At 46.3% G+C, this 26,086-nt stretch overlaps 1 protein-coding gene across 1 annotated transcript; it reads right to left on the bottom strand.

Moving 5' to 3' along the window:
* Positions 1-1,313: 1,313 nt before the first annotated feature.
* On the bottom strand, positions 1,314-13,527 carry Tmprss5 (transmembrane serine protease 5). The gene is made up of 12 exons (XM_051197377.1): positions 13,363-13,527; positions 9,923-10,025; positions 9,520-9,618; positions 8,928-9,050; positions 7,068-7,203; positions 6,757-6,870; positions 5,656-5,699; positions 4,861-5,023; positions 3,770-3,948; positions 2,424-2,522; positions 1,837-1,979; positions 1,314-1,555 (listed from the first exon to the last, which is right to left on the bottom strand). Exons 1-12 carry the CDS (start codon positions 13,378-13,380, stop codon positions 1,367-1,369), a joined length of 1,410 nt encoding a protein of 469 aa, XP_051053334.1. The 5' UTR covers positions 13,381-13,527; the 3' UTR covers positions 1,314-1,366.
* Between the last annotated feature and the right edge of the window lie 12,559 nt (positions 13,528-26,086).

Here is a 26,086-nt window from a genome sequence, read left to right as displayed (position 1 = left end):
CTAATCCTCCTGTCTCCATATTCTAAGTGTTCAGATTACAAGTATGCACCAACATGGTCAGTCTATGAAGTGCTGGGGCTCAAACCCAGGACCTCTTGAATGCTAGTCAAGCATTCTCCCAGCTGAGCTGCATCCCTAGTCCCTCTCGTGACTATATTAGCACATCACATTCAGGAGGTAGACTTCTGTCTATCGAATGAACCTACACATATCTGCTACTCTAGGCTTTTAAAAGAGGATTTGATTATGAGTGCACACCCCATAAGCTCTAGAACAGTTGTCCTCAACCTTCCTAATGCTTCGACCCTTTAATACGGTCACGTTGTGGTGACCCCACAGCCATAAAATTATTTTTGTTGCTACTTCTGCAATTTTGCTAGTGTTGTAATGTAAATATTCAATATGCAGGATATCTAATATAGGATCCCAAAGAGGTTGTGGCCCACAGGTTGAGAACTGCTGCTGTAGAGTGTGCCGATGGCTCTTCACTCAACCTTGGAGAAAGATGCTGTCACCTACCACAACTTGTGAGACACTACTTAACACAAATACCCTGTGTTGTCAAACCTTTGTGTGGTGGGGGGTATCTGAGAGTGAGTGTGTGTACACACGTGGAAGTCAGAGGACAACCTTGGGTATCAGTCTTCACTGTTCACAGTCTCTAGTTAGCTGCTGCCTGCACTAGGCTCTGCCTCCCATCTTGCTGTCGGAGACAGATGCAGTCTACACCCTCCTATGACACCCTCCATCACACACACACACATACACAGAGAGAGAGAGAGAGAGAGAGAGAGAGAGAGAGAGAGAGAGAGACTTATGTGAGTTCTGAAGATTTGAACTCCTTACAATTACATGACACACACTTCGCCAACCTTGCCATCTGCCCAGCCAAAAACTATGCTTTGGTAGGCACAGTTGCACTCAGTCCCCTCCTAACCAAGGGTCATGCAAGAATTTAACTGCCAGATGCTGAACTCTCTCTCTGGAGAGTGTGGATGCAGCCAGTAGTAACTGCTTTAGAGTCCAAGGATGAATGATGCTGGAATAGATAATAGATGACACTGTGTTTACTCAGCCCAAGCTTAGCCAAGCTCAACACTACTTCTCCCTCTTTTAACAACCACCAAAAAGTAAAACACAGCTAGGATGATTATTACCAGAAATCCTGGACTTACCAAGGGTAGGAACTTGCCAAAGGTCATCCCTAAAAAGCAGATCTAGGTCACAGACTCAGCCTACCCTTTCCCGGCTAGAAACCCGATGGGTTCGTGTTACAAGTGTCCTTTCTTTCTCCTCCCACTGTGGCAAACATCCCCCAGCCCCATTTGCAACCCTCAGAAGTCCCCAATGTCCTAGAGTAGGTCCTTCAGAAACCTGGGCTGCTCTCCTGCCCCACACTCACCCTCACAGTGTCATGGATCCAGTCCAGGAACTCTGCTACCTTGGCATAGACACCTGGGTGATTGGGCTCTGCACAGCCACGACCCCAGCTGACCACCCCTACAAGGTGCCACATGTTGCCGCTGGGACACACCAGGGGTCCCCCACTGTCTCCCTGAGGAATCCAGAAATGAAGACAGAAAGAAGCAACAATCAGACTGGTCTGGTGGATCAGCACCAGTCCACCATGGGGAATGAACTCTCCTGGTGGAGGGGGAGGCTCTTGCTTCCAGATGTCATACTTGCTGGCCTCACCTTCCACAAGCCCTTAGTATGATCTCCCTAGGGAGTCTGGCTTCCCCAACCCATGTCACTAACCAGGGGACCAAGCTAATGCAAGTCCCCTGCTCCCACCTTCCACCACCAGCAAGCTCCTCCCTCTACTGCCGGCCACACCTGACATGCATCTGTCCTTCCATCCAGGTAGCCGGCACACAGCATGCGGTGTGTGAGTGCCCCATTGTACATGCACGAGCTATTGCAGAGGTGAGTACTGAGCAGGGGTACCACTGTGTCCTGCAGCATGTCTGAGCTATGAGCTGTAGGAGACACAGAGAAAAGATACAGGGTACCAAACCAAGCCAAAAAGGCAGAGTATCAAGACAGAGAAGTGTCAGAGGCCCTGAAGATACAACGACCCTAGGAAGGAAGCTTGGGCAGCACTATGGACCTGGGTCAGAGGACAAGAGCCTGCCCGATGCCTAGCTGGGAGTGAGGAGGGGAAGAGAAAGACACAGTATACCAAATGCTGAGGTCATGGTACTCCTGGGACCAAGAGCAGGGGAGTGAAAGGGCCTGGGATTGGGGAAATTTTCAGTAGTTGTTCTCCATAGGAATACTCAGCCAGGAGAGACTGAATACCCTGATTCACCAAGAGACAAAAAGAGTGAATTGTCAAGTGATTAGGGGGAGGGGAATGGCTGCAGTTTGGAGGATACCTCTCCCTCCCCATTTTATACTGAGGGCCCTGGGAGTTCACTCACTATGGCTGGGGTCAGTGTGGCCCCAGCCAGACACCCAGCACTGCAATCCTCTTGGAAAGTTCTGTTCCTTGGCCGGCAAGCACACAGCGCCCACAGTGTCTGTGGAGAGGCACATAGTTTCGGTCCTGGCTCAGACTGGGCTTCTGTCCTCCAGAGCCTGGGTGTAGATCCTCCTCACCCTCTTCTCAAGGGTCCTGGGACCTGGCTTCTGCCACCAAGCTTACTAGACAAATACATAGGTTGAGCAATGTCCCACCTTCGGGGTGCACCTAGAGGTAGGCAGTGTATTCGCTGCCCTGCCTCAACCTGGGGACTAGAGGGAGAATGGAAATTCTTCTGGCACTGAATACCAAAGTCTAACAACACCCATTTGTCCTTTTCTCCAGAGTGTCTGAACCTTCTTGGGGACTGTATTTCCAGAAGTGTGTGACATATTCTATGAGCAGGACCAAATACATTTTTAGGTGGCATATTGACATTCCACAACACAAACATGCTTCCCTCTAACTGCATCAAGGAGAAAGAATTCAATTGTTGCTGGTCCACACCTCTCATAATGCTGTCAATCTCCATCTAACCAGCAGAAGCAGGCCTGGGCTCTGCAACTTCGACAGAAGGCTTTAGTGACCTAGAATTTTAATACCATTTTGTTTTCAAATTACAGGTCTGTGTGTGTGAATGCATGAGTGTATTCACATGGGACTGTGAGTGCAGTGTATGTGTGTGTGTGTTTCTATGGATTTATGTGCTTTTTGAAAAGGTATGTTTGAGCACGCAGGAAGCTAGTTGGGACAGTCCAGGCAGGGCCACCTTTGTTGGGTAGGTACTGCAGCAGGAGGAATCCTGGTCCTAGAATCAAGACATCCAGCTTGGGGCCTATTTGTTCTTCTCTAACCTTCAATGTTCTTGTCTGCACATACTTCCTTCATCTCAGTTGTTACAAGGGTTGGGGGGATTTAAATAAATAAGGAATTTCTTTTCTGTAATGAATCACAAAGTGGCTGAACTTGGGCCAGCCTGGGAACAAGAGTGGAGCCAGCTATTGGCAGAGAAGGCCCAAGTGAAGTTCTGCTTGGGACCTCAAAGTAAATCCTATCTCTGCAGCACCACTATGAAAAGGGCCTGACTCTTTGTCCTCCAAAGAGCTTTATAAATGTTAGTGCAATTCAGTCTCAGGAGAATGCACACTCTCTAGGATCCCCAATGCACTGAAGGCCTTAAGATTTGCAACACTACAGGAAGCCTCAGGAATCAGCTCACCCCTCCGCCCACGCCCACGCCCACTGGTCTCTGTTTCTTGGTCATCCCCTGTACCCAGCCTGCTCATCCCAAGGCCAGAATCTCACCTGAGAAGTTGAGTGGAGTCCTGAGCTGCAGGAGAGCCACATCATAGTCGTGGTTCTGGGCGCTGTACAAAGGATGGGGAATGATCTTCTCCACCATAGTTCCCTGATCATGTTGGACAGCACTGTGACTTACCAGCCCCGCATGAACCCGCCAGCTGGACAGGCGGGACAGTCTGAAACTGCATACAGAAACCTCCTGAGCCCAGGGAGGGAGAGGCAGGGAAGATTAGCATAAGTAAGGTAGTAGTTGGAGGGAACTCTCCAGGGAAACCATTAATGGCCACTGTTGCAAACCTGTGAGCTCCCAGGGACCCAAAAATCATGCTTCTTAATATTATCCCGAGCAACTGCAAGACACTGGGCTGGAAGATATTTCAGTCAGCAAAGTGCTGTCCCCAGGCAAGCATGAGGACCTGAGTTCAGATCCCCAGCCCTCACATAAAAGCCAGGCACTGTGCCATATGTCTATAATCTAACACTAGAGGGGCAGAGACAGGCATATCCCTGGAGCTTGCTGGCTTACGCTTACTCACATACCCACACAAAGACACAGACATGTGATTAAAAGTAAAATGAATCGGGGCTGGAGAGAGATGGCTCAAGGGTTAAAAGCACTGGCTGCTCTTCCAGAGCACCCACATGGCAACTCACAACCGTCTGTAACTACAGTTCCAGGGAATCTGACACCCTCACATCAATGCACATAAGATAAATAAACAAAAAGAATCCTGCAGAATATTTATAATAAAATAAATCTTAAAATATATAAGGTGGAAAGTAAATGAGGAAGTCACTTGACATTGATCTGTAAACTCTTCATGTAAATGTACATGTACATGCACATACATACCACAAGTAGACACACATGCATATGCACATACAAGGGAACATGCATACACACAGAAAGGAGGTGGATATAAAGAACCAGTCTTTGTATCACTACTGCTCTTCATGCAGAACTGAACTAAACAAGAACATCACCCTTGCCTCCTTGAAGACAGACAGCTAGACACAGACATTTTATTCAGGACATACCAAGAGATGAATAGAAAAGGTTACTCACTCACCTCCCATCCACTCCCAAGACTTACCTGTACATGCAGTGGGCAGCAGTCACTACCCAGTGGGGTGCCAGCACAGAGCCCCCACACGTATGCCGAGAGCCAAGCATCACACTAGCTTGCCATGGCCATCGCCCAGACGCCACAGCTTGACCACCAACTATTCGAGAAGCCAGGGGTCTTGACCCACACTCTGCCAACAGAAGCAGGTAGGAGAGAAAGGGAAAGTGCCCCGTGTGGGGAGTCTGTGTAGAGGGATCTCATCTACTATCCCTGATTCTAAGTAGGGGGACAGGAAGATGAGTGTGTTGATTACTTCAGTCTGTGCACTTTCTGAGAGCCAGTACCAGGCCCATGGGGTCTATGGAGCTCTAATGCCAACCCCATTGATTGTACAAGTCAAAGTGTCTGGGTGTGAGAAGGAATTGATGCATGGGAAGCTAGGTGAAGAAATCTTGTAAGCTGTTTATCACTTGGCTCTAATTCACTACACACCCTTAGTCTCTTGAAGCTGCTGGTAGAACTTGTATATTCACAGTCGGTAGTAATTCTACCCATAAGACCCTTCAAAGGGAAGGGGCAGGATGGCAGCACAGTGGCTGGTGGGACACATGACAGAGACTTTAAAGGACTCTATTTGGGCAGGTTGTATCTGCAAGGAGTCCAGCAGAAAGATAGGCAGGTAGGCAAGGACACTCCAACCCAACTCACAGGCACACACATAGAAACCAGAGTGAGCTCCTCCATACTGCTCTTCCACACTCAGAAGAACTGGAAGACTCCCTCCTCCCACTACCAACTTCCTGGACACAGGATATGACTCACCAGAACATTTGAGAGAAACAATTCGGCCAGAAGGACAGTTAGCGCTGTAAAACAGGGGTGTCCCTAAGAAGCCAGGCAGTGCCACCCAAAGGCCATGTACACCCAAGGGTATGGAGAGTGGTCAGAGGGTTCTCCACAGTTTTGTTTTATATTCTTGAGACAGTGTACAGTGTGACCCAGGGTAGACCCAAACTCAGTCTGCAGCCAAGGATGGCTGTATACCTGATCTTCTTGCCACAGCTTCCTAAGTACCAGGGCTACAGGGGTGCCCTGCCACCCCCAGCCTGTCTCCACAGTTCTTAAGTCCCAACCTTAAGATGCTGCCATTTTTGTCATTTTCTTCCCACCCCTCACAAACACCCAGGCCCCTCCTACAACAGCAGCCTGCCCATTCTGCCCAGCAGCCAAAGGGAAACAGAAAGCCTTCACAATCCTCAAAGATCTCTTTGGGTAAGGTCCTTATTTCCAACATAGAGCTGACGGATGAGAAAGCCCAGCTGTTTCCATGTGCTCTGAGTGAACAGATGTGCAGTGGGTAAATGAATGATGGCAGCCTGAATGAGTGAATAGAGTCCTCTGCCCAGGCATCTTCCAGGCCCAACCTCTTCTCTGTCCCAGGCTCTTTATCTAGGGTCTGAAGAGTCATACTCTTGTTCCTGTGTTCCCTCCTACCCTTTAGCATAAGCCTCAGCTCCTTTTTGACCCAATATTCTCTCGCCTTGCCCTTCTTGTCTCTTCCTTTCGGCAGCTCAATTCCTGGTCTACTTGGTTTCTATTTTCTAACCCTGTAGCCCTTCTACCCTCCTGGAGGACTTGGGAATCTTACAGAGGGAAAGGGACAGCTGGGGGTCACTCTGTCTCAAGTACATTCCTAAGAATGGATCTGGAGCTTGGATTCAGAGCAGGGATGGGGCCTCTGCCTGTCCCATCCCCAAGGCTTCAAGCTGTTTGAAGGATCCCAGATTGGACAGAGCATGTGACCTGTGTTTGTGGCTTATGACTAGGAAACAGTCTTTTCTGGTCTCATTACACTGCCCGTGTCCCCACCATCGGGTGGACCTTCCTAGACTGCTCACCACTCACTAACCCACAGTGCCCTACCTGGGCCGCCATGCCTCCTGTCGGAGGCCTTCCAGTCTAGCAGTCAGCTGAGCAAACTCCTGGGATCTGGTGAGCTTGATGTCAGACAGATTCACTGCCTTGTGCTGAGTGAGCCTTGGCAGAGGAAGAGAAGACAAGAGGGAGTTAGCTTCAAACTGTAGTGTGAATGAGGCCAGGTAGTCAGAAGTACACCGTGCATGAGCCGTACCAGCATTGTGAATGAGCAAGAGCATGATGGTGACTTCTAGGATCCATGCTCCCCACTCCAGTCCCCCCAACAAGCCAGGCAACCCTGCACATCTGGCTGTTACCTGAGGTGCCCGAGACTTTGGCAAACGTGCATCCCCAGGGCAGGGTTCCAGCCCTCGTGGCAGACCAGGAGCCAGTCTGGCCGAGCCCTTACTTGCACTTCAAGCAGGAGATCCTCACCATTTATTCTGAAAGATACTGAAACCACAGTGTGAAAACCCACCTGCTGCTGCCAGGGCGGAATGAGACAGAAGGAGCTGGACATGTGGATCACCCTAGGTGATCAGCTTCCCTGCTCCCCTGGGTGTCTGGTCAGTACAAAGAACAACATAACACCTTTCTGTAGATGCTTTCAGGTCTGGGCTTCGACCATGTGCTTTAAAAGGTGCCCCGAGGTAAGTGAAATGACTCAGCAGGTAAAGGCACTTGTCATCAAGCTTGACAACCTGGGCTGAAACTCCAGAAGCCACACGATCGAAAGACTCCCACATTCATTCAGTGGTATATGCTCATATACATGTGCGCGCCCACACAACCAAGTTAATAAACGGGGGTATACTGTCTTTATCACAACAGCCCTACAGGAAGACAGTTACCGCCCTCAACAGAGGGAGTACCAGGGAACAGAGGTGAACACAATCTGCCCAAAAATCATAGGATCAACAACATTCCCTCTCTCTCTCTCTCTCTCTCTCTCTCTCTCTCTCTCTCTCTCTCTTCCTCCCTCCCCTACATTAAAACTCCAGTCCCTCAGTGTAACTGATTGTGTAGACAGAGCCTTGAAGAAGGTAATTAAAGGAGTTTGTTCCACAGCTTGGTCTGGTAGTGCTTGACTAGTGTACATACAGCCCTGGGCTTGATGTCTAGAGCTGCATAAACTGGGCAAAGTGGAGCCTGACTGTAATCCCCACACTCTGGAAATGGAGGCAGAGGGAGGCCACACTCAAGGCCTCTGGCCTCTGAGTTAGAGGCCATTTTGGAGACATTAGACACGTAACTCAAAAATAAGTAAATAAATAAGATGAAACCAGGTCACGGGGTGCTGGTCCAGTAATACCACATCCTCCCAGAAGATTCTTTCCTTCCTCAGCTCCCAGCAGACAGAAGACACCAAGGGAGGACACTGTGTGGGGCCAGGAAGAAAGCCCTCGCCAGGAGCCAATTGTGCATTTCTTTGTAACTAACCCTCTAGCACCCAGACTGTGAGAAAACAAATGTGCTCCCCTCCCCCATCTGTAGCTTTTCGTCAGGGCAGGCCAGCTGACTAATGCAAAAGCCCAGAACTAAGCTTCTTTTATATATTTGCATACTTTATAATTACAACTTCATGCAGTAAATACTTTTATTTCATTTCCATTGTTATATAGACAGAAATAGAAGCGCAAAGAAATAGTGTACCAAAGACCATACACCTGGCAAAAAATAAGAAAACCCAGCCTTGATCTAACTAACTTCTTTAACTTTTTCTAACCTCCAGCCTTTGGGCAGCATTATACTGTGTGACCCCCCAACTCTCACCTGGAATACGGGATAGTGAGAACATCTGAGGGACAATATAGGGCAATGTCTCCAGATGTCCAGGTGGCCCTATTGTTCACATACTGCCACCCCATACTAACTTTTCTTCCCCCACACTACTAGCTCACACTACCCTAAATGACAAGCTTCTACTAGCCATCACTTCTACTAGCCTGACCTCCTAGCCACGCCCAAGCTAAAGATCAGGACACTCCTCAGGGAGGCCTACAAATCCTAAAAATGGCATCAATACTGCCAGATGGACCTTGTCACTACCCTCACCCCAGTAGAAGAGATAGATGGGTGGTAAGCAAACTGACAGTCCTGCATTTTGGTCCTGAAGCTGTAAAGGGTCCTGAGCTAGGTGAAGGGCTTGTTCTTGTAGCTTTGAGGGAGTGGCCTACCTGTTTTGGGAAGAGATGGGAGAAGCTCTTCCTCACTGCTGACTCCTGGACAGCTCAGAGTCATCTCCTCCTCCTGCAAGGTGCCGGAGATGGGTGGAGAGGCAGCCGGCCATAAATAGAGTACTTCGGGGAAGCACAGAGAGTCACAGAGAGGCTGGGATGGGGAGGGAAATCCCCTAGAGAGGTTCAAGGTGCCTAGCAAGCCAGTACTGCAATAGGGGTAGGCCTGCCTCTTAGAGAGCCCTTGTCAGCCACATCGCCTATAGGCAGACCCCAACCAATCTGTAAGGAGGCACAGGACTGTGTCAGACTATCCTGTGTTTCTATTTGTCTGTCTGTCTCTATCTCACTAGGAACAATTTCTGGGGAAAAAAAAAAACGGACTAAACCCATGGATCATCCACACAAGTGACAGGACTGTAGGACCAAGCTGTTCCCTCTGACACCTAAATCCCTCCTGTTCCATGGATAACACCTCCCGACTTGTTGTCCACACAGTACAGATGAGGGGCTTGTTCATCCTATAGTGCCTGCAAGCTTCCCCCACATCCTGTCCGCCACCCCTCTCCAGACAAAAGGGCCCAGGACTAACCTAGGAGCCATGAGCCAACACTGGCTCCAGCCAGCAACCCCAGGGCTCCCAGTACCGCACAGCCACGTTGCAGGCAGCACCAGCGCTGGGAATGAGAGACTATGAAGGAAGCAGAGAGTTGTCTGGGTTTCCTGCTTCTGCCAGAAAGCTTTACTCAACCTTGAGGCACCAGTAGGTTCTAACAGGAGCCTGCCCCTGCCCCATGGGCTCAAATGAGTAGAGGCAGGTTCTGGTCCCTGAAGCCCAGCTCCCACTTGGTCCTGATGTGGAGAGTAGAGCAAGTAGGAGATAAAGAATGATATTTCCTTCATCTTCACACTGACCCAAGAAGAAAATACAGGATGAAGGAAGACCATCTTTGCTGACCCCATCCGTCCCTCCCTAATGGCCCAGTGTGACCTACTGGGTTGCCGCTGGTCTCCCAACTCTGTTCTGAAGATCCCAGGTCCAGGACCCTCTTCTGTGCACCGAACTGCCATTGGGCCTTGGTCATCCAGTGTTGAACTCTGAAGAAATAGTTGTTGGAAATCCAGCATCCCTACACCAGGGCTGCCAAGAGAAGAGCCAGCCCTCACCAAGTCCCAGTCCTGCCCCTGAGGACCATAAGTCTCTATTCACCTTGGAGATTCCTATCCAGGCTTTTTGTGCTCTCCTGGAGACCCTAACCCTATTTAGTTTACTTTCACATGACAGCCATAGCAAAGGGGAAACTGGAATCCAGACTTGCTCCACTCCAAAGTCTCTGTTCTTCATTAACCATGACCTATTCCTGCCTCCCATGAGCATCAAAAGGGCACCCCTTGAGGTCTGCCAGCATCCTGTTCAGGGCACCTTCATTCCTTTCTATCTCAGAAAAAAAGCGTGCATGCACGCACACACACACACACACACACACACACACACACACACACACACACTCATTCCCCAAAAGTATTTGGCCCAAGTGCATAAGACACTATAGAAGACACCATAGGGGATCCAGGATAAGTAAGCATGGACTGGAATTCCTCAAAGAATTCTCAGTCTTGTCCCAAAGACAACTCATAGCACATGTTAAATGACCACAAAGAATTAGACTAAAGCACCCTTGGCATTCAAAAAATTAAGAAGTGGCTTCTCACCAACAAGATCCAGGAAGGCTTCTAGAGGGGGGACAGTCTCTAAAGCAATGTCCTCTAGGGGGAGTAAGGCTGGAGCTAATGTGGAGCTAATGTGGAGCTAATGAGTCATTGTGTAGTCCAGACAAAGGATGCTGATGAAGCAAAGACAGGATGATAAGAAAGCAAAGAGCAAAGTGGCTCACATGTATGCCCAAAGCTCTTGACCCATAAAGAGCAGTGAAACCACCTAAATGGCAGCACTGAACAGTTCATAACTAGGTCTACAACCTACCATGTGAACTTCAATCACTCAGGCCATCAGTCTGAACTTTAATTTTAGCATTCATAAAATAAGAGTGATAATCTCTACTTCCTAATGAGCAAATTCCCTCCCCTAGTGTCCTCTGTAGCTGCAGCTGATAAACGGGGATGGGGGTGCAGCCCAACTCACAGGAAGGGGTTAGATCACTGGCCTGGCCTTTATTCTCTATGTTACCAAGCCAGAGCAATCTTTCTAAGATGGAGTTATGAGCATGGAGGTCCAATCTTTAAAGCACCCAGTAATCTTTGCAGCCTCGGAGTTAGGATAAGTCTTCACTCCATGGCTCCTAGGCTTTGGATCCTTCTTCATCTCTCCACCCTCACTGGCAGCAACAGCTCACTCTACTGCACTGTGCTATTCCTCAGCACCTTCAAGTAGTCTCCCACTCACAGAGGTTTTTGTGTCTGCTGTTCCCACCCCACATAGCTGTCTCCTACTGATCCTTCAGTGTGGAGGTCATTTCTTCAGGAAGCATCCTTAACTATGGGAAACTTGCCACTGACCTCTATGGACCTCACTTCTTTCTCTTTCCTTTCATACTGGGCTATGTATACCAGGGCCTGGCACAAAAAGGCAATACTGGTAAAATGCATAGACATAAGGAAGAAATCTGGGAGGTGGTGGCACACGCCTTTAATCCCAGCACTCAGGAGGCAGAGGCAGGTGGCTCTCTGAGTTCAAGGCCAGCCTGGTCTACAGAGTGAGTTCTAGGACAGCCAAAGCTACACAGAGAAAGCCTATCTCAAAACACCAAAAAAGTGTGAAAGGAGAAAGAAGAAGGAACGAAGGGAGGAAGGGGGAGAGGGAGGGACGGTGGGAAGAGGGAGGGAGGGATGAAGGAAAGGAGAAGGGAGGAAAATAGTTTGGTTCAATAGGCTTTATAAATTATAAAACACAAGCTACATGCTAGTTATAATAATGTTGATATGAAATACATATAAGCTGTAAATCCTTCCTCAAGGAATTTGTAATCCCATAACATCTCGAAATTATACTCTAGCTGAGCGTGGTGGTGCATACCTACATCTCAACACTCAGGAAATGACAGAAGGGTCACAAGGCAAGCCTCAGCTACAAAGTAAGGCCCTGTCTTAAAAAGAATAGGAGGAGGGAGAGGCCTGGGAAGACAGCTCAGTCAGTCAGGAAAGGGCTGCTATGCAACCATGAGGGTTTGCGTTCTGTCCCCAGAATCCATGTTAACCAAGGGCCTGGTAGCACAAGATTTTAATCCCAAAGACAGGTGAACCCCTGGGGCTCGATGGCCAGCTAGCCTATCAAACCAGTCATTTCCAGGCCTCAAAAGAAAGAAAGAATCAAGATAAGCAGCACCTGAGGATTCATACCTACACATATATATGCACAAATGTGCTAGCACACACACACACACACACACACACACACACACACACACCAAATTGTAGTGATTCCTTCATGTATATTACCTTTCCCTCTTGACACACTAAATTGTCCCAAGTGATGGCAAAAGCCTGAACCACTGACTCTAAAGCAACATTCTCTTAGGTGTGATTTTCAATGGACCATCTATCTCCCAGATCCTGCATTTGTGACCTGCTAAACTTTCCTCACCTTCCATCTATAAGAAAAGCCTGTCAGCCTTACCCAGTGCAGTCCCCCTAAACTGTCCAAAAGTGGTTTCCCTCGCCTAACAATGAGCCCCCATGCCAGTTCAGGTAGCACACTCAGGGCAGCAACCCAAACCCTTCCTGCAGAGTGAGATACCAGCCCATCCTCCTCCACACACACAATCACAGTCATGGTAGGACTGGGCCTCCCACCAGAGGTGGGCCATACTTCTCCTGGAGAAACATAGCTCACAGTATATCCTAACACACATACTCTATCTGTACTCAGAAAGGACAGCAGGCTTGGGAAAACCAAAGCAAAAGTGGCAAAGTGCCCATCGGCATGTATGGTTCTTCTCTAGGGATGTAGTTCTTCTTAAATGGATACTGTCTCCAGTCAGAGAGCCAGGGCCCATTATAGAAAAAAATACAAGGTGTACCAAGTCTCTCTTGTCTCAGTATCCCGGAAGCCAGGCCAAACTCTGAACAAATCACCTTACCAGGCACTGACTGACTCCAAATGCACTTGCCCAAACCCGTATGGCAACCTGAAATCATGAATCTTCAATGGGAAGATACCCCTTTGGTGCTCTAAGTATGAGGTAATTTGAAGCTTTACTCAGCATAGCCAAGGGCAAAATGCATCACCAGCCCAGGGTAGGGTCAGCAAGGGAAGAAAATGAAAGGCAGTCTCTGGGAGAGAACTCTAGCTCCACTGCCCCTGCTAGGATGCAATTCCTGCACTAGAGCTACCAGAGCAGGCTCTTCTACCAGCCTAGCACCCCAGGGAGGAGGAATATGAACAGAGATGGAGGGATGGCATGGGACACAGCCTTACCGTGTGACTCAGTCGCATTGATGTAAGGCTGTAAGTTCTGCTGGGCAGGGTGTGGCTGCTGTCCTCATGCTAGGATTGATTCAACAGCCCAGCCAGCATGGTTGGAGGATGAAGTTTCCCTGGTTCACACACAGCCCCTCCCCTTACCTCCCACCCCTACACACATAGACATGCACCAGAGAGACAATGAACTATGCTCAGGTCTCATGAATAGGCCTCTTGTTGTAGAGAATCAGGGCAAGGGCTGGAGCTGGGCCTGGCAGCCCCAGCCCCTCCCATCTGCTAACTGGAAGCTTGGAAACAGAAAAATGGGTTGGGGGCAGGAGGAGCAGGCAGGACTACTGCTGCTTATCAAAAAAAAAAAAAAAATGTACCTCATATATGCTAGCACAATTCCCCCTTCTTGCTGACAGGGCTGCACTACAGAGAGTGGTTGGTTATTAGCATTTGTGGAAATGTTTCTGAGCTCTGGCGGGAGCTGGCCTTTCCAGCAGTCTTGGGCTGCCACCATGTTGGGGCTGATAGGTAATGATGAAGAATCTTTGTCATTCCTCTCAGCCATGGCTGCACCTCTCACCTGATTGCTAAGAAGTGAGGCCTCCCCGCCCTATTCAGTGCTGGGATCCAGGAGAGGTCTCTTGGTGCTATCTTGTTTCAAAGTTCAAAGTAGCATAGCTAATCCCAGGCTGGGACTGGACACACCTGGGAGCCATGGCTCTTTGAAGAAGCCAGGGGAAGAAGGTCTTGGAGTGGTGTCCTCTCTTCTGGTCTGCCTCTCAAGGATACCTTAAATGTACCAATTTGGGCTTTAAGAGTCAAACTTTTCCTGAATACAGTTTTCCCATTTGCCCCAGGCAGCCTCCCTGAAAAAGGAGAGGTCATAGTACTCACCTTGCAGAGTCGAGGTCCAACCCAAATGAGATATTGACTCTTTCCATCGCATCTAGCTTAGACTATTATGGTTGCTAGAAAACTTTAAGGAAGAGTTCTTGGGGGGGGGATGACCTAAGGTTAAGGACACTTACCCTAGAGCACCTTCCCTGACCAACTAATGAAGATAAGAAGAAAAGCTCAAGGACTTAAAGAAGCCAGCGTTCAGGGGAAAGATGCTACACCTTACTACAAAGGCTGAAGCTGGTGTACCGGGGAAAAAACAAAACACTGATATTCCCGAGCTTTTGCTGGTTGGGGCTTTTGTTGAAATAGGCATGAAGATTTCATTGTGCCCAGAGTGATATGGGCCTGTGTTCCATTCCCTTGGGCCAGCCAAGGAAGTAAATTAGCTACATTTTATTACTCTTGCTTCTAACTTTGCAGCAAGTCAAACGCTGTTTCCTGTGGCTCAAAGCTGGGGATGGATGTCTGAGATAGGAGACAGCTAACTGTGTGTCTTTCTTTTTTAAGATTTATGCACACATATGTGTCTGTGTAAGTGAATGCTTCATGTATGCAGATGCCATCCGAGGCCAGAAGAGGGCATCGAATCCTCTGGAGCTGGAGTTAATGGGGGTTGTGAGCCCCACAGTGTGGGTGCTGGGAACTGAACTGGGATCTTCTGAAAAAGCAGCAAGCACTCCTAACTACCGAGCTGTTTCTCCAGTGGCTAACTGTCCTCTCCCCTGTGATTTCCCTTTAGATTTTGCTAACTGGGGGTCAGAAAGGCTCTGCTGATTGTGTTTGCTATCATCAGTTTACCTTCTAGCTTTCCGACCAGCTTAGGGCCCCAGCTGCTCTTTCGGCTCTCCTTTTCCTTCGCTTTTTGAGGGATGTAGTTCTGGATGACTTGCCACTCTTTATGTAGACCAGGCTAGCCTTGAACTCATAGAGATCCGCCTGCCTCTGCCTCCCAAGAGCTGGGTTTAAAGGTGTGTGTCACCACCACACCTGGCCTGGGTGGTAGAGACCAGCAGTTTGAGTATCACTTCCTGAAATTTCATCATTGAAAAATTGTGAGCTGCTTGTTTGAGACTCTCCAAATTCCCTAACTGCTGCCTACCCCACCATTATTACTGTTTAGCTTCACCCATACCAGCTAAGCTGTCCCGTTTCTCTTCTTTTCTTCATACACCCAATGACTCCACACCCAATGATGAAGAGACAGAGATTAATAGACATAGAGGAGACAACAGGTGGCCGGAGATGAGACTCCCTAGATAGTCACTGAAGACTCCTACAGCAGTATTCTTCAGCCCACAAACTTGACCACCTACTGTATGTCATGAATGATCCTGGGTATGGGGGTCAAATAAGTCATATGCTTAGAGGCTAGGATAGAAACTGATTTTTTTAAAAAAAGGAGTTAACTTTTAAAAGTGAAATTACAATGACATGACCATAGAAGTATAGGAGTGTGAGGGAATAGTAGATTATTTTGTTCAGAGGTCTCAGAGGGGTCTTCTCAAAGGAGAAGAGTCATTTGGACTGGGTTTTAAGGGGAAAAGAGATGGAAACTACAGAAAAGGGCATTTCAAATAGTCCCAGGTGATGTCTATGAAACTGAAAAAGAAAATTCTCTCATCAATAAAAGCAGTAAGACAACTAGGGGATGCATGGGTCTTTAATATTGGAAGAGTGTAAATGACAGGTGACTTCGCAATTTTTCAAATATTTTTTATCTACAGCATTGTGCATTTTAACTAACTGGAATCCCATCCCCCTCACTCCATCTCCGCAGTAGCAGAGACAGGAGGGTCAATGAGTTCAAGGCCAGCCTGGTCTATAGAGTGAGTTCCAGGAGAGCCAGGGCTACAGAGAGACTCTCCTGGGGAGAAAAAGTGGACAAAGAGAACTATAGCTCAGTGGTGCTAGTCATGCTAAGAGTGCTTATTTGGCATGCATGAGACCTTGGGTTTGATCCCCAGCACCAGGAAAATCAAATAAATAAGCAAGACAGTTCTATTTCTTTATCCGCAGTTGCATGACCTAATGGTACCCCAGAAGATGCTGGAGTGAGACACAATATCTGCAGCATCTGACACAGAGGCTGAAACACAGGGCCTTGTGCTTCAGGGCAGGATGTGTTGCAGTAGGAAACAACTAACAATACCCATTGGCTTATCCAATCAAGGTTTATTTCTTACTAATGCATCAAGTCCACAGGGAGCCAAACTACAGCATTCTCTCCACATATCCTCAATTAAGACTTCAAGCTGGGCTAGGGAGATGGCTCAGTAAATAAACTGCTTGCTATACAAGCATGGACACCTGAGTTCAGATTCCCAGCACCCATGAGGCTCCTGGCTGTAATTCCAGCACTCAAAAGGTAAAAACAAAGAGGACCCCATGGGGTTTCTGCTCAGCCAGCCTAGCTGAAGCTGTGAGAGAGCTTCAGGTTCAGTGAGAGAGACCCTGCCTCAAAAAAATAAAGTGGAGATAGAGGAAGACATCCAGTTATCAACCCCCAGCCTCCACATGTGCACACATGCATATGAACATGCATGTATGCACAATACATGAACACACACACACAAATTCAAGCCAAAAAGAGCAGCCTCCATCTGGAATGTCCCTTGTCACATGATGAGAGGTGTCAGTACTCACTCTGGCCATAAACTATTCATTTCTCCAGGATCACATGGCTCCACCAACCATGAGGAGACCACAAAAATAAAACGCAGTCTGAAAATCTGCTGAGAAGCACTAATAACTCTCATGGTGGGTATTCGATAAATGTTTATTTTTAAAAAGTGGGGGAGGTAGAAATTCCCTTTCAAGAGAAGGTCATTAAATCCACATTTATTCCACGATGACAATTTCTCCTGGGATGAGAAAGTAGTGAATAAAAAACAAGGCCAAAGACTGACTTCTCTGCCACCCAGTTGGCATGTCAGTTAGGGACTCTCTGGTTCTTGTCCCTCTTCAAGAGCCTCATGTCTGGAGGAAGAAAAGGCTGAGTGGGAGTCACTTGCAGGCTCCTCATCGCCCTTCTGAGGAGGCAGCCTGCCCTTCACGTTTACTTGAGTACTCCTTTCTCAGACTTTGGTAAGATTAACAAAGCAGAATATAATGTTCAGAATGCAATGTGCTAATGAAAAAGCAGCTGATTATTACATGGACACACCTGGCTTTTCTTCCTAAATACATTTTTTTTATCCATTTCTTTATAGTAAAGCAAGGAAATTATAGTCAAAGCAAGAAAAATGGCAACAGTCACTCAAGGGGTCTCCTTGCCTATTCACACATAATGATGATGTGGAATAAATTAACTAGTTACAGCATTTCCTCAGTTTTTACTAATTAAAGCTTTTATGAGACTCCGGAATCATTTGTTTATTTCTTGGGAAAACTGCTCTCCAGAGGTCTGGATAGAAAGAAATGTGTGTTTGGGCTTCATCAGGTTGTAGGATTGTGGTAGAGGGTCTGATGGCTTGCATGAGCCCCAGTGGGATTCCCGAACTGAACTAAGAAGGGGTGGGGTAATCGTATAAGGAGACCCAAGGATCTTGTAGATGTATGCGGGCCATCCTTCAGTAAAGACCGGGTAAAAATGAGGGGTACATAGCTGACAGAGATGAAGTCATATTTATCTTCATCACAAAAAAAAAAAAAGAAAAAGTACATTCTCAAGCCTGCATCCCATATTCCCATGTTGTCTCACCAGTGGCACCCAGAAAACTAATCTTTTCCTCTTCATCAGAGAGAACAGGCAGAGTGAGGTAGAGAAATATTGATGCCATAAGGAATTGATCTGATTGAGGAGGCTATGTAAATATGCCTGAAACCCACAGAGCAGTCAGTCAGGATACAAGGTGACGTCACCCTTGAATCCCTTGGGAGATAGGAAGGGGAGGTGGTGATCACGATGAGAGTGCATGAGTGTTGACCAGGAAGGAAGGAAAGGTTTGTTACAACTCATCGTTCTGGTTACAACTCTTAGTTCTGTCATGTTCGGGAAAGCATGGCAGCAGGAGCATGAGGCAGCTGGTCATACGGCATCCACAGTCAAGCAGCGGTGAGAAATGAATGCAGGGCTCAGCTCACTTTGCTCTTCTTATTCATTCTGGAGCCCCAGCTCATGACATGGTTTTGCTCACATTCAGGAAGGTCTTTCCACCTCAATAAGCTCAATCTAGAAACTCCCTTACAAATATGCCAGGGGTTATCTCCTAGTTGATTCTAGATCCTGTCAAGCTGGAAATCAATATTAAGCATTGCATCACCTTTGGCCTCCTAAAAATCCCCCTGCATCCCTTCTCTCTCCCATCCCACCCATCCTCCAGACAGCTACTAGGGTTCCTTCTGAAACCAAGTACAGACTTGACTACTGTTCCTCTTATACAAACCTCCTTGATTTTCCTTTGCTAGCAGCACAAACTTTTAATGCTTTAGGCTAACCACCCATGTTTAGGTTCACGTTTCAATGTATTCTTTCTTCACTGTAGCCTATATAATGACAAAGCCCCAGAATAGTCATGTAGAAGGCCATTCCCATGCCTCATCTTCATTTAGCCTGTGCTCCCGGCCTGCAAAGTCCTTCCCTCATGTTTTCTCTAAACTAAAAGCTATTGGTGCTTCAAGATACAGTTCAACTCCAAACACATCACAAACTGCACTTCTAATGCCCTAAATCCAGAAACAGTGGCTCAGTAATGACACATCATAATCTTCAACCGAGAGGAAAACTAGCCACTTCCATCCTCTGTATCAGCCACCATAGCATCAGCAAAGAGAAGGAATGTCGGGAAAAGAGCTCTCTCCTTCCCACACAGACCATATACTCCCAGGAGAAAGTGGAGCACAAGGCTGCCCTTATTGTATTGAAATACTCAGACCAAAAAAAAAAAAAAAAAGATCCAAGCTGTATTCTAGGAAATGGTTTATAAGCCTACAAAGAATTATTCATTGTCCCTGGACTATTTCTCAGGCTCTGAGATAAAATATGAAGTTTATAATTTACATACTACAAATTAAAATGCCTTCCCCGCAGCTGCTCATTTTGTAAAGTAGTTTTTCACTCCGTTTAAAAGCCATTTGTGGAGGAAGAAAAGGGAAGGGCAAAATGCTGCAATTGTATTATAATCTCAAAAATGAAAAGAAAAGGGAAGACACACACACACACACACACACACACACACACCATTTGCTTTAAGAATCATTCAGGGTTCCATGTGAAGATGTGAAATAAACTCAGCTGAAAGTGGACCATGAGAACATTTCCCACATAGGGACTCAGTGGTGCCAATACAGATACAATGAACATTTTCCATCTGCTTTAATTAAGACCTGAAGAAGCAACAAAAAATAATCATATGGTTAATTAAAACCAACTTCCTTAACATCTGCTCTGGGTCAGCCAAAGCAATCTAAAATGTTCTGTCACTACCTGATGACTGACACAAGGGCAAAACTTCTGTGACTTGGAAAAAAATAACTCATTCTCCACATGTGCAACTTTCTTTGATACTCCAAGTCTTTGCTTTAATCTCCAAAACGGTTTTCATCAACCATGTCAAAGTCTTGTTGATGCATGTATGCAGAGCTGCTCTCTTGGAAGTCAGTCTAGCTCAGACATACACATTTGGGACACAGGAAGTAACAGAATATAGTCTCAGTAATATATCACATATATGTCATGCAACATATGCAAGATTGTAGTCTCCCTTGTTTTACATAAGCTTTTGTAGAGATGGGTCCTTTGAACATCAGTGTACAAATCTATCCCAAGGATGGAGAGATAACTTCATCTGTTGACCTGAGTTCAATCCCTGGGATCCACATTTTAAATAGTAAATAAGCTGGGTAAGATGACAAGTGCTTGAAATCCCATCACCAGGGAAATGCAGACAAGTGGAACCCTGGAGCTCACTGGCTGCTCAGACTAATCTACTTGTCAAGTTCCAGGCCAATGAGAAGCCTTGTCTCAGAAGCAAAGAAAAAGGAGGAAGAGGAAGCCTGAGGAATAACACCTGAGGACCTGAGGTTGTCTGGTTACTACGATCATGCTTACGTGCAAGTATTCACATCTCACACACACACACACACACACACACACACACACACACACACACAGCCAGCCTGGGAAGAAGCAAGCAGACCAAGACTTTCTATCTCCATTTGATGAGTGACCACACTGAGAGCATGGAGACTAAATAAGTTGCCCAAGTTCACACTGAGCAGTAAATAATGGGTGCAAATGTGAAGCCCTGTGTCCTGAGTACACATATCCAGAGCGCGCTCTCTCTCTCTCTCTCTCTCTCTGCCCAGGCCTGACTGCCTCAGGAGGGGAAAGATCCATGACAAATGTAAACGTTTAAGGTCAGTTTAAGGAAGTAAAAGGTCTAGGACAAGGGACAGGTTAGAAGTCATGCTTACTTGGACAAGTGGAGAGGAAAAGTGCAACCAACAGAACATGAAGCCTCTGTAGTGCAGTTTTGGGGCCCATCTGCAATCTAAGAGCTAAACTGATGTGTGGAAAGGAGATTGAAACTTCAGGGCCCTGCCTTGGACTCCAGTTCCTTTACTTCAGAATAGACACTCAAGAGAGAGACTCCTAAATGCTCCTTCAGGCTCTCTCTCATCCTGCCAGAACAGAAGCAAAGTTCCCAGAGCCTGGGGCTGCTTCAGGGATGTCTGAGGTGCACTCTGTTAGTCTTGTCCTCTGTTGCCTGCCAGTCCATGAGTCAGTTACAGAGCAGCTGTCCCAGCAACTTGGCTAATTAAATTAGAGCCCTCTGAATGCTTTATTGACCTGGTGCTCACCCCAGTGAGCAAGCCCACTTTGAAGGTGACTGTATTCACAGCTGTTCACGAGCAGATTAAATGAATTGGACAGACAATAGGCGCAGCAGAAAAAGTGAAACATGTGAGCCGTGTTGTCTAAGGCACGGCTGTGTGAGCTGGAGATCCGTGTAGTATCTGGACAGAACTGTGTCCCCACCACTTATGGTGTTCATGTCCAGAAGTCCCTTGCCTACATTTGTCCTGCCAGACCAGAAGTCCTCACTCCCTCAAAATGGGACCTTATTTGAAGATAGGATCTTTGTAGACGTAATAAAAGCTTTGAGAAAAAAAAAAGGGGGGGGGGCTCTAACCCAATGAAACTTACACATCCAGGACACTTAGATGCCCAGAAGGAAGACCATGTGAAGGTACAGGGACAAGGCCATCTATGAGAAGAGACGTGGAACAGGTCCTTCCCACTGAGCTCTCACTAAGAGCCAAGTTTATGAGCATCTTAACTTTGAACTTGTAGCTTCCACAACAGAGCTGATGCTGGTGGTGGGTGGTGGTGCTGCTGGGTGGTAATGGGTGGTGGTGGTGGTGGGTGTGTGTGTGTGCATGTGTATGTGTGTGTGTGTGTGTGTGAGAGAGAGAGAGAGAGAGAGAGAGAGGGAGGGAGGGAGGGAGAGAGAGGGAGAGGGAGGGAGAGAGAGACTCACCATGTAGACTTGGCTGTCTTGGAACTTGTACATTGATTATCTGTTTCTCTTTGTCACATACTGGGATTAAAAACACATACCACCCCAGCTTTCTTTTTTCTTTTCTGTCTTTTAAGTCATCTAGTCTGTAGTATTTCATTACTGTTTAATTAATTGTTAAACCTATTAAATTAATGTATCTGGAGACATGAAAAATAGAAAGACCCCTGGGTGAGACAGACTTTTCTAAAACAAAAAGACATCAGTTTGTAGAGGCAAACAAGCCTAGGTCAGGAGCCTGATATCACATGATGCTCTGCTGAGTCTTCCATCAAAACACTTCTTCTATGTGTGCTATGGATTCTCATAATAAGATAAAAATGGCAATAGCTACCTCACAGAGATGTTCTCAGGATTACGTATGCATAGTCTTTGTTCGTGTATACCCATGTCTTCCATGATCCTTCAGCATCCAGGTGAGGGTGCACTGCAAATTCTGATGCATGAGTCCCTTTTGTAAAAACAAGTGTGAAATGCTCCGAGGCTGATATGGCACCCCTCTATGAATTTTTTTCAGTGTGTGGATGCTTCTGCTCTGGACTGTTTGCCCTACTGAACTTGACCCACCTTCCTGCTCCATCCATCCTGCCAGATCAGTGGGGAGTTCTCAGCTTTGGGGCCAGCCTCATATCACTGCACTTTGTTCACTCCTATACATGGCAATATAGATGCTGCCAAACCCTGCACATAGGCTTGCAATTCTGTTACCTTGTTTTTTCAAGACAGGGTTTCTCTGAGTAGACTGGCTGTCCTGGAACTTACTCTATAGCCCAGGCTGGCCTCGAACTCAGAGATCCCCCTGTCTCTGCCTCCCCAGTGCCAGGATTAAAGGCCTGTGCCACTACTGCTGGACTTGTTGCCTTATTTTTTTTTTTAATGCTTAGTCCTTAAGATAATAAAACCAAATGATAACTGCCCCCTACAAACCATAATAACAAAGTCATATAACACAGCCTAATTTACACAGAGGCATGAAAAAAAAAATGAGCAGTTTTAACTACCTAACTATTCCATCTAAACTACCCCTTCAAAGCTGGACATGGTAGCATATGCCTATACCCCTATTACTTGGGAGCCTGATGCAGGAGAATTGCCACAAGACTGAGGCCAGCCTGGGCTACATAGCAAGACCCTGGATCAAAAAAAAAAAAACTAAAGAAAAAAGAACATGATATAATAAAAACAGTAGTGTGGGTGCAGATGGAAGTCAACAATGAAAGGCCATTAGTATGCAAAAGCCATGAGTGGCCTAAACATGTGAAAATCAGTGATGGGAAGATGAAGGTCTAGAACATGCTCAAGCTCAATTCTTTGAAAAAAAAAATCAATTTCTATCAGGGTTTGTAAAAGATCAGTGAAAGAAAAGGAAAAAGGGTCAAGCTATGCTTGGAGTTGATATGATATATTTTTTTAAATGATAAGACAACTGAAGAACTAAGCCACTATTTTGCCTCCCCATTCCCTATCAAAGAGAATTATCTTCAACCTGGAAATGACAGAGCAAATGCAGTTAAAAGGAATATGAAGCCTAGGATAGTTGAAAAGATAGGAAAAGAATACTTGAGTTTTAAATGAGTTCATGATTCAAGAACCAAATGAATTATATCTCCTGAGGCTTACAAATAAAAGCTACCGATGTAATTAAAAAGAAAAATTACATAGTCCTTGAGATGAGTACACTAATTTTCAAAAAGAGATTGATAAAAGATCTACTGTGACTTCAGACCAAGGCAATTGAAGTCAGTTTTACAAAAGAGCCTAGGTTACAAATTGGTACCAGGTGTGATAACATATGAAGACAGAAGCAAGTGGACCTGTGAGTCCAAGGCCAGCCTGGTTACAAAGTGAGTTCCAGGCCAGCTAGGGATACACAGTGAGACCCAGTCTCAGAAAATTGGTAAGCAAATATCCTAATCCTTTAAACAATATAGATACAAATATGGTAGTCTAGAGGGACTATACTTAGGGATAGAATGGTAGAGATGTAATTGTAACAAACTTAGTGACATATTTGATGTTCTACATATTTTTATCATACAGCATTTATAATCAAGCATAAAAGCAGTCCTTTCTGACTATGAAGACAGCTAGTGGGCTTTCAAAGCATCTTTCATAAAGCAGGAGATTGGGAAGGATTGGGGCTGGCCAGGGGCCACTACTTTTGCCAAAATTAAATAAGCCAAAACAACTTTGGGAATGGCAGTGTTTGAATCCCAGAGTCTAGAAAGCTCTGTCCTAGGATTCGATAAAATACCTGAGCTGGGTAACCATATTTTCTGGGATCTCCAGTGAAGTGACACAGTAAAATGCAGAATCTCTTCTGCAACAAACAGTGAGAATTTGTTTGTTTGTTTTTAAAGTGTTTGAACACTCTGACACCATGGGTTAACTGAAGTAACCAGCGAAAAACAGCCGAGGTGTGAGTCAGCTGTCAGTTGCTTTCAGGTGTTATTTAACAGCCAGTGCTGGAGGATGTGAGGATGCATGTTTGAGGATGCATACAGTAGACAGGGGGGAGCCTGGAGAGCTGAGTAAAGGATGTAGGCAGTTCACAGAGACAGTGGTGAGTGAAACAAGAAAGCTTCACAAGCTCCATGGGAAACAAAGTTAAGAGAAGGAAGGAGCCTGCAGTTTGAAAGGTACTGCCTGGCATTTGCTTCCATGATCCAGTGTACAATGATGGTAGAGGAGAGAGGAATGTTACAGATGACACAGAACTGGACACGGGGTAACTTAAAATTAGGTGACAGATGAACAGAGGTTCATCATGCCCCCCCCCCGCTTTTTAAAAATTAATTTGTTTTTACATTCCAATACCAGCTCCCCCTCCCTCCTCTCCTACTCCTTCCACCCTCCCCTCACCTCCCATTTGCTCCCCGGAGAGGGTAAGACCTCTTCTAGGAAGTCTACTAAATCTGTCCCATCATCTTGAGGCAGGATCAAGGTTACCTTCCCACCCCCCCACCCCTCCCCCACCCAGCAGTGTCTAGTCTGAGCAAGATATCTCTCCGTATAGAATGGGCTCCACTATGTCAGTTTGTGCATTAGAGTTAGATCTTGGACCCACTGCCAGTGGCCTCATATATTATCCCAGTCACACCATTGTCACCTATATCAAGGGGGTTTAGTTCAGTCTTATGCAGATTCCCCATTTGTCAGACCTGAGTCAGTGATCTCTCACTAGCTTGGGTCAGCTGATTCTGTGGGCTTCCCCACCATGATCTTGACTCCTTTGTTCATACTATCCATCCTCACTTAGATTGTACTCCAGGGGGGCTTGGCCCAATAGTTAGTTGTGGATCTCTGCATCTGCTTCCATCTGTTCTGGAAGAAGGTTCTAGCTTCTCTGGGATTTGTGGGTTGTAAGCTGGATAATCATGGTATTTTTAATGTATGCTCCTTAAAATTCCTTGTAAGCCATTAGCCATTCCCCCAACAAACTGAAGTAGAAAGAAAATACTAAAATGCTTCCAGTGGCCAATGGGCCTATGCCATCTTGTCCTTCTGCTACCGCTGTTCTCCCTACTTCTGCTGTTGAGTTCTTCCTAAGTATAAGCAGCTAAGTATCCACTCAGTTCACTCATTTCTCAAGGCAGTGCAGAATGATACGATCCAATGTAGAATTAACTCAGACTGACTCCAGTCACTCTACATGCATTGTGCATTTCCTGCAGCATGGACTATCTCTAAATGTACAAATTTATTGCAGCTTGAACAAACTATGTATATTGGATTGTTTTTATGATCACAAAAGTAGTCCATTTCTCTGTGTGTTTCAGTACTTCCAAAAGGAAAAATAAACAAACAACTTGGGAACTCTAAAATATAATAAACTCTGAAGAAAAAAAAACCTCAATTGGCAAGTATTTGTAAGTGTGGGAAGGGGATTGTAGAGCTCATATTTAATAATGTCAGTAATCAAATTCTGTTTGACTTACTTGTAAGTGAGCTTATAGTTTATAGTGTATGTGCTGTTCAGAATCTAGATGACCTTTCCAGAGCTGAGCAAGGCCAAAATATTAATTCAGGAGAAAGCAGACAGGTTCTCTAGCTTCCCTTTCCCCCTGTACCAGCCGGATGCCTTGTAGTGCTCAGACCTGAGGAAACAGCGCCACCTGGAGGGTCTCTACTTTAGAGAAATTCTTTCTAACAAGGACCACAGGTTCAGCTCACTGATATAGGTTGTTTGCACTTAACCTTTTGAATAATTTCGTGTTTGTGGCAATCTTGGGAAATGTTTAAAGAACTTCCTTTTTTTAAGGTCATCTGTATAATCCTGGTTGTTCTTAGGGAACAGGTTCCTCCCA

The sequence above is a fragment of the Phodopus roborovskii genome, unplaced genomic scaffold, assembly GCF_943737965.1.
Source record: "Phodopus roborovskii unplaced genomic scaffold, PHOROB, whole genome shotgun sequence".
NCBI classification, from domain to species: Eukaryota; Metazoa; Chordata; class Mammalia; order Rodentia; family Cricetidae; genus Phodopus; species Phodopus roborovskii.
The sequence above is the reverse complement of the archived record's forward strand: the minus strand, read 5'-3'. Positions and strand labels throughout refer to the sequence as shown.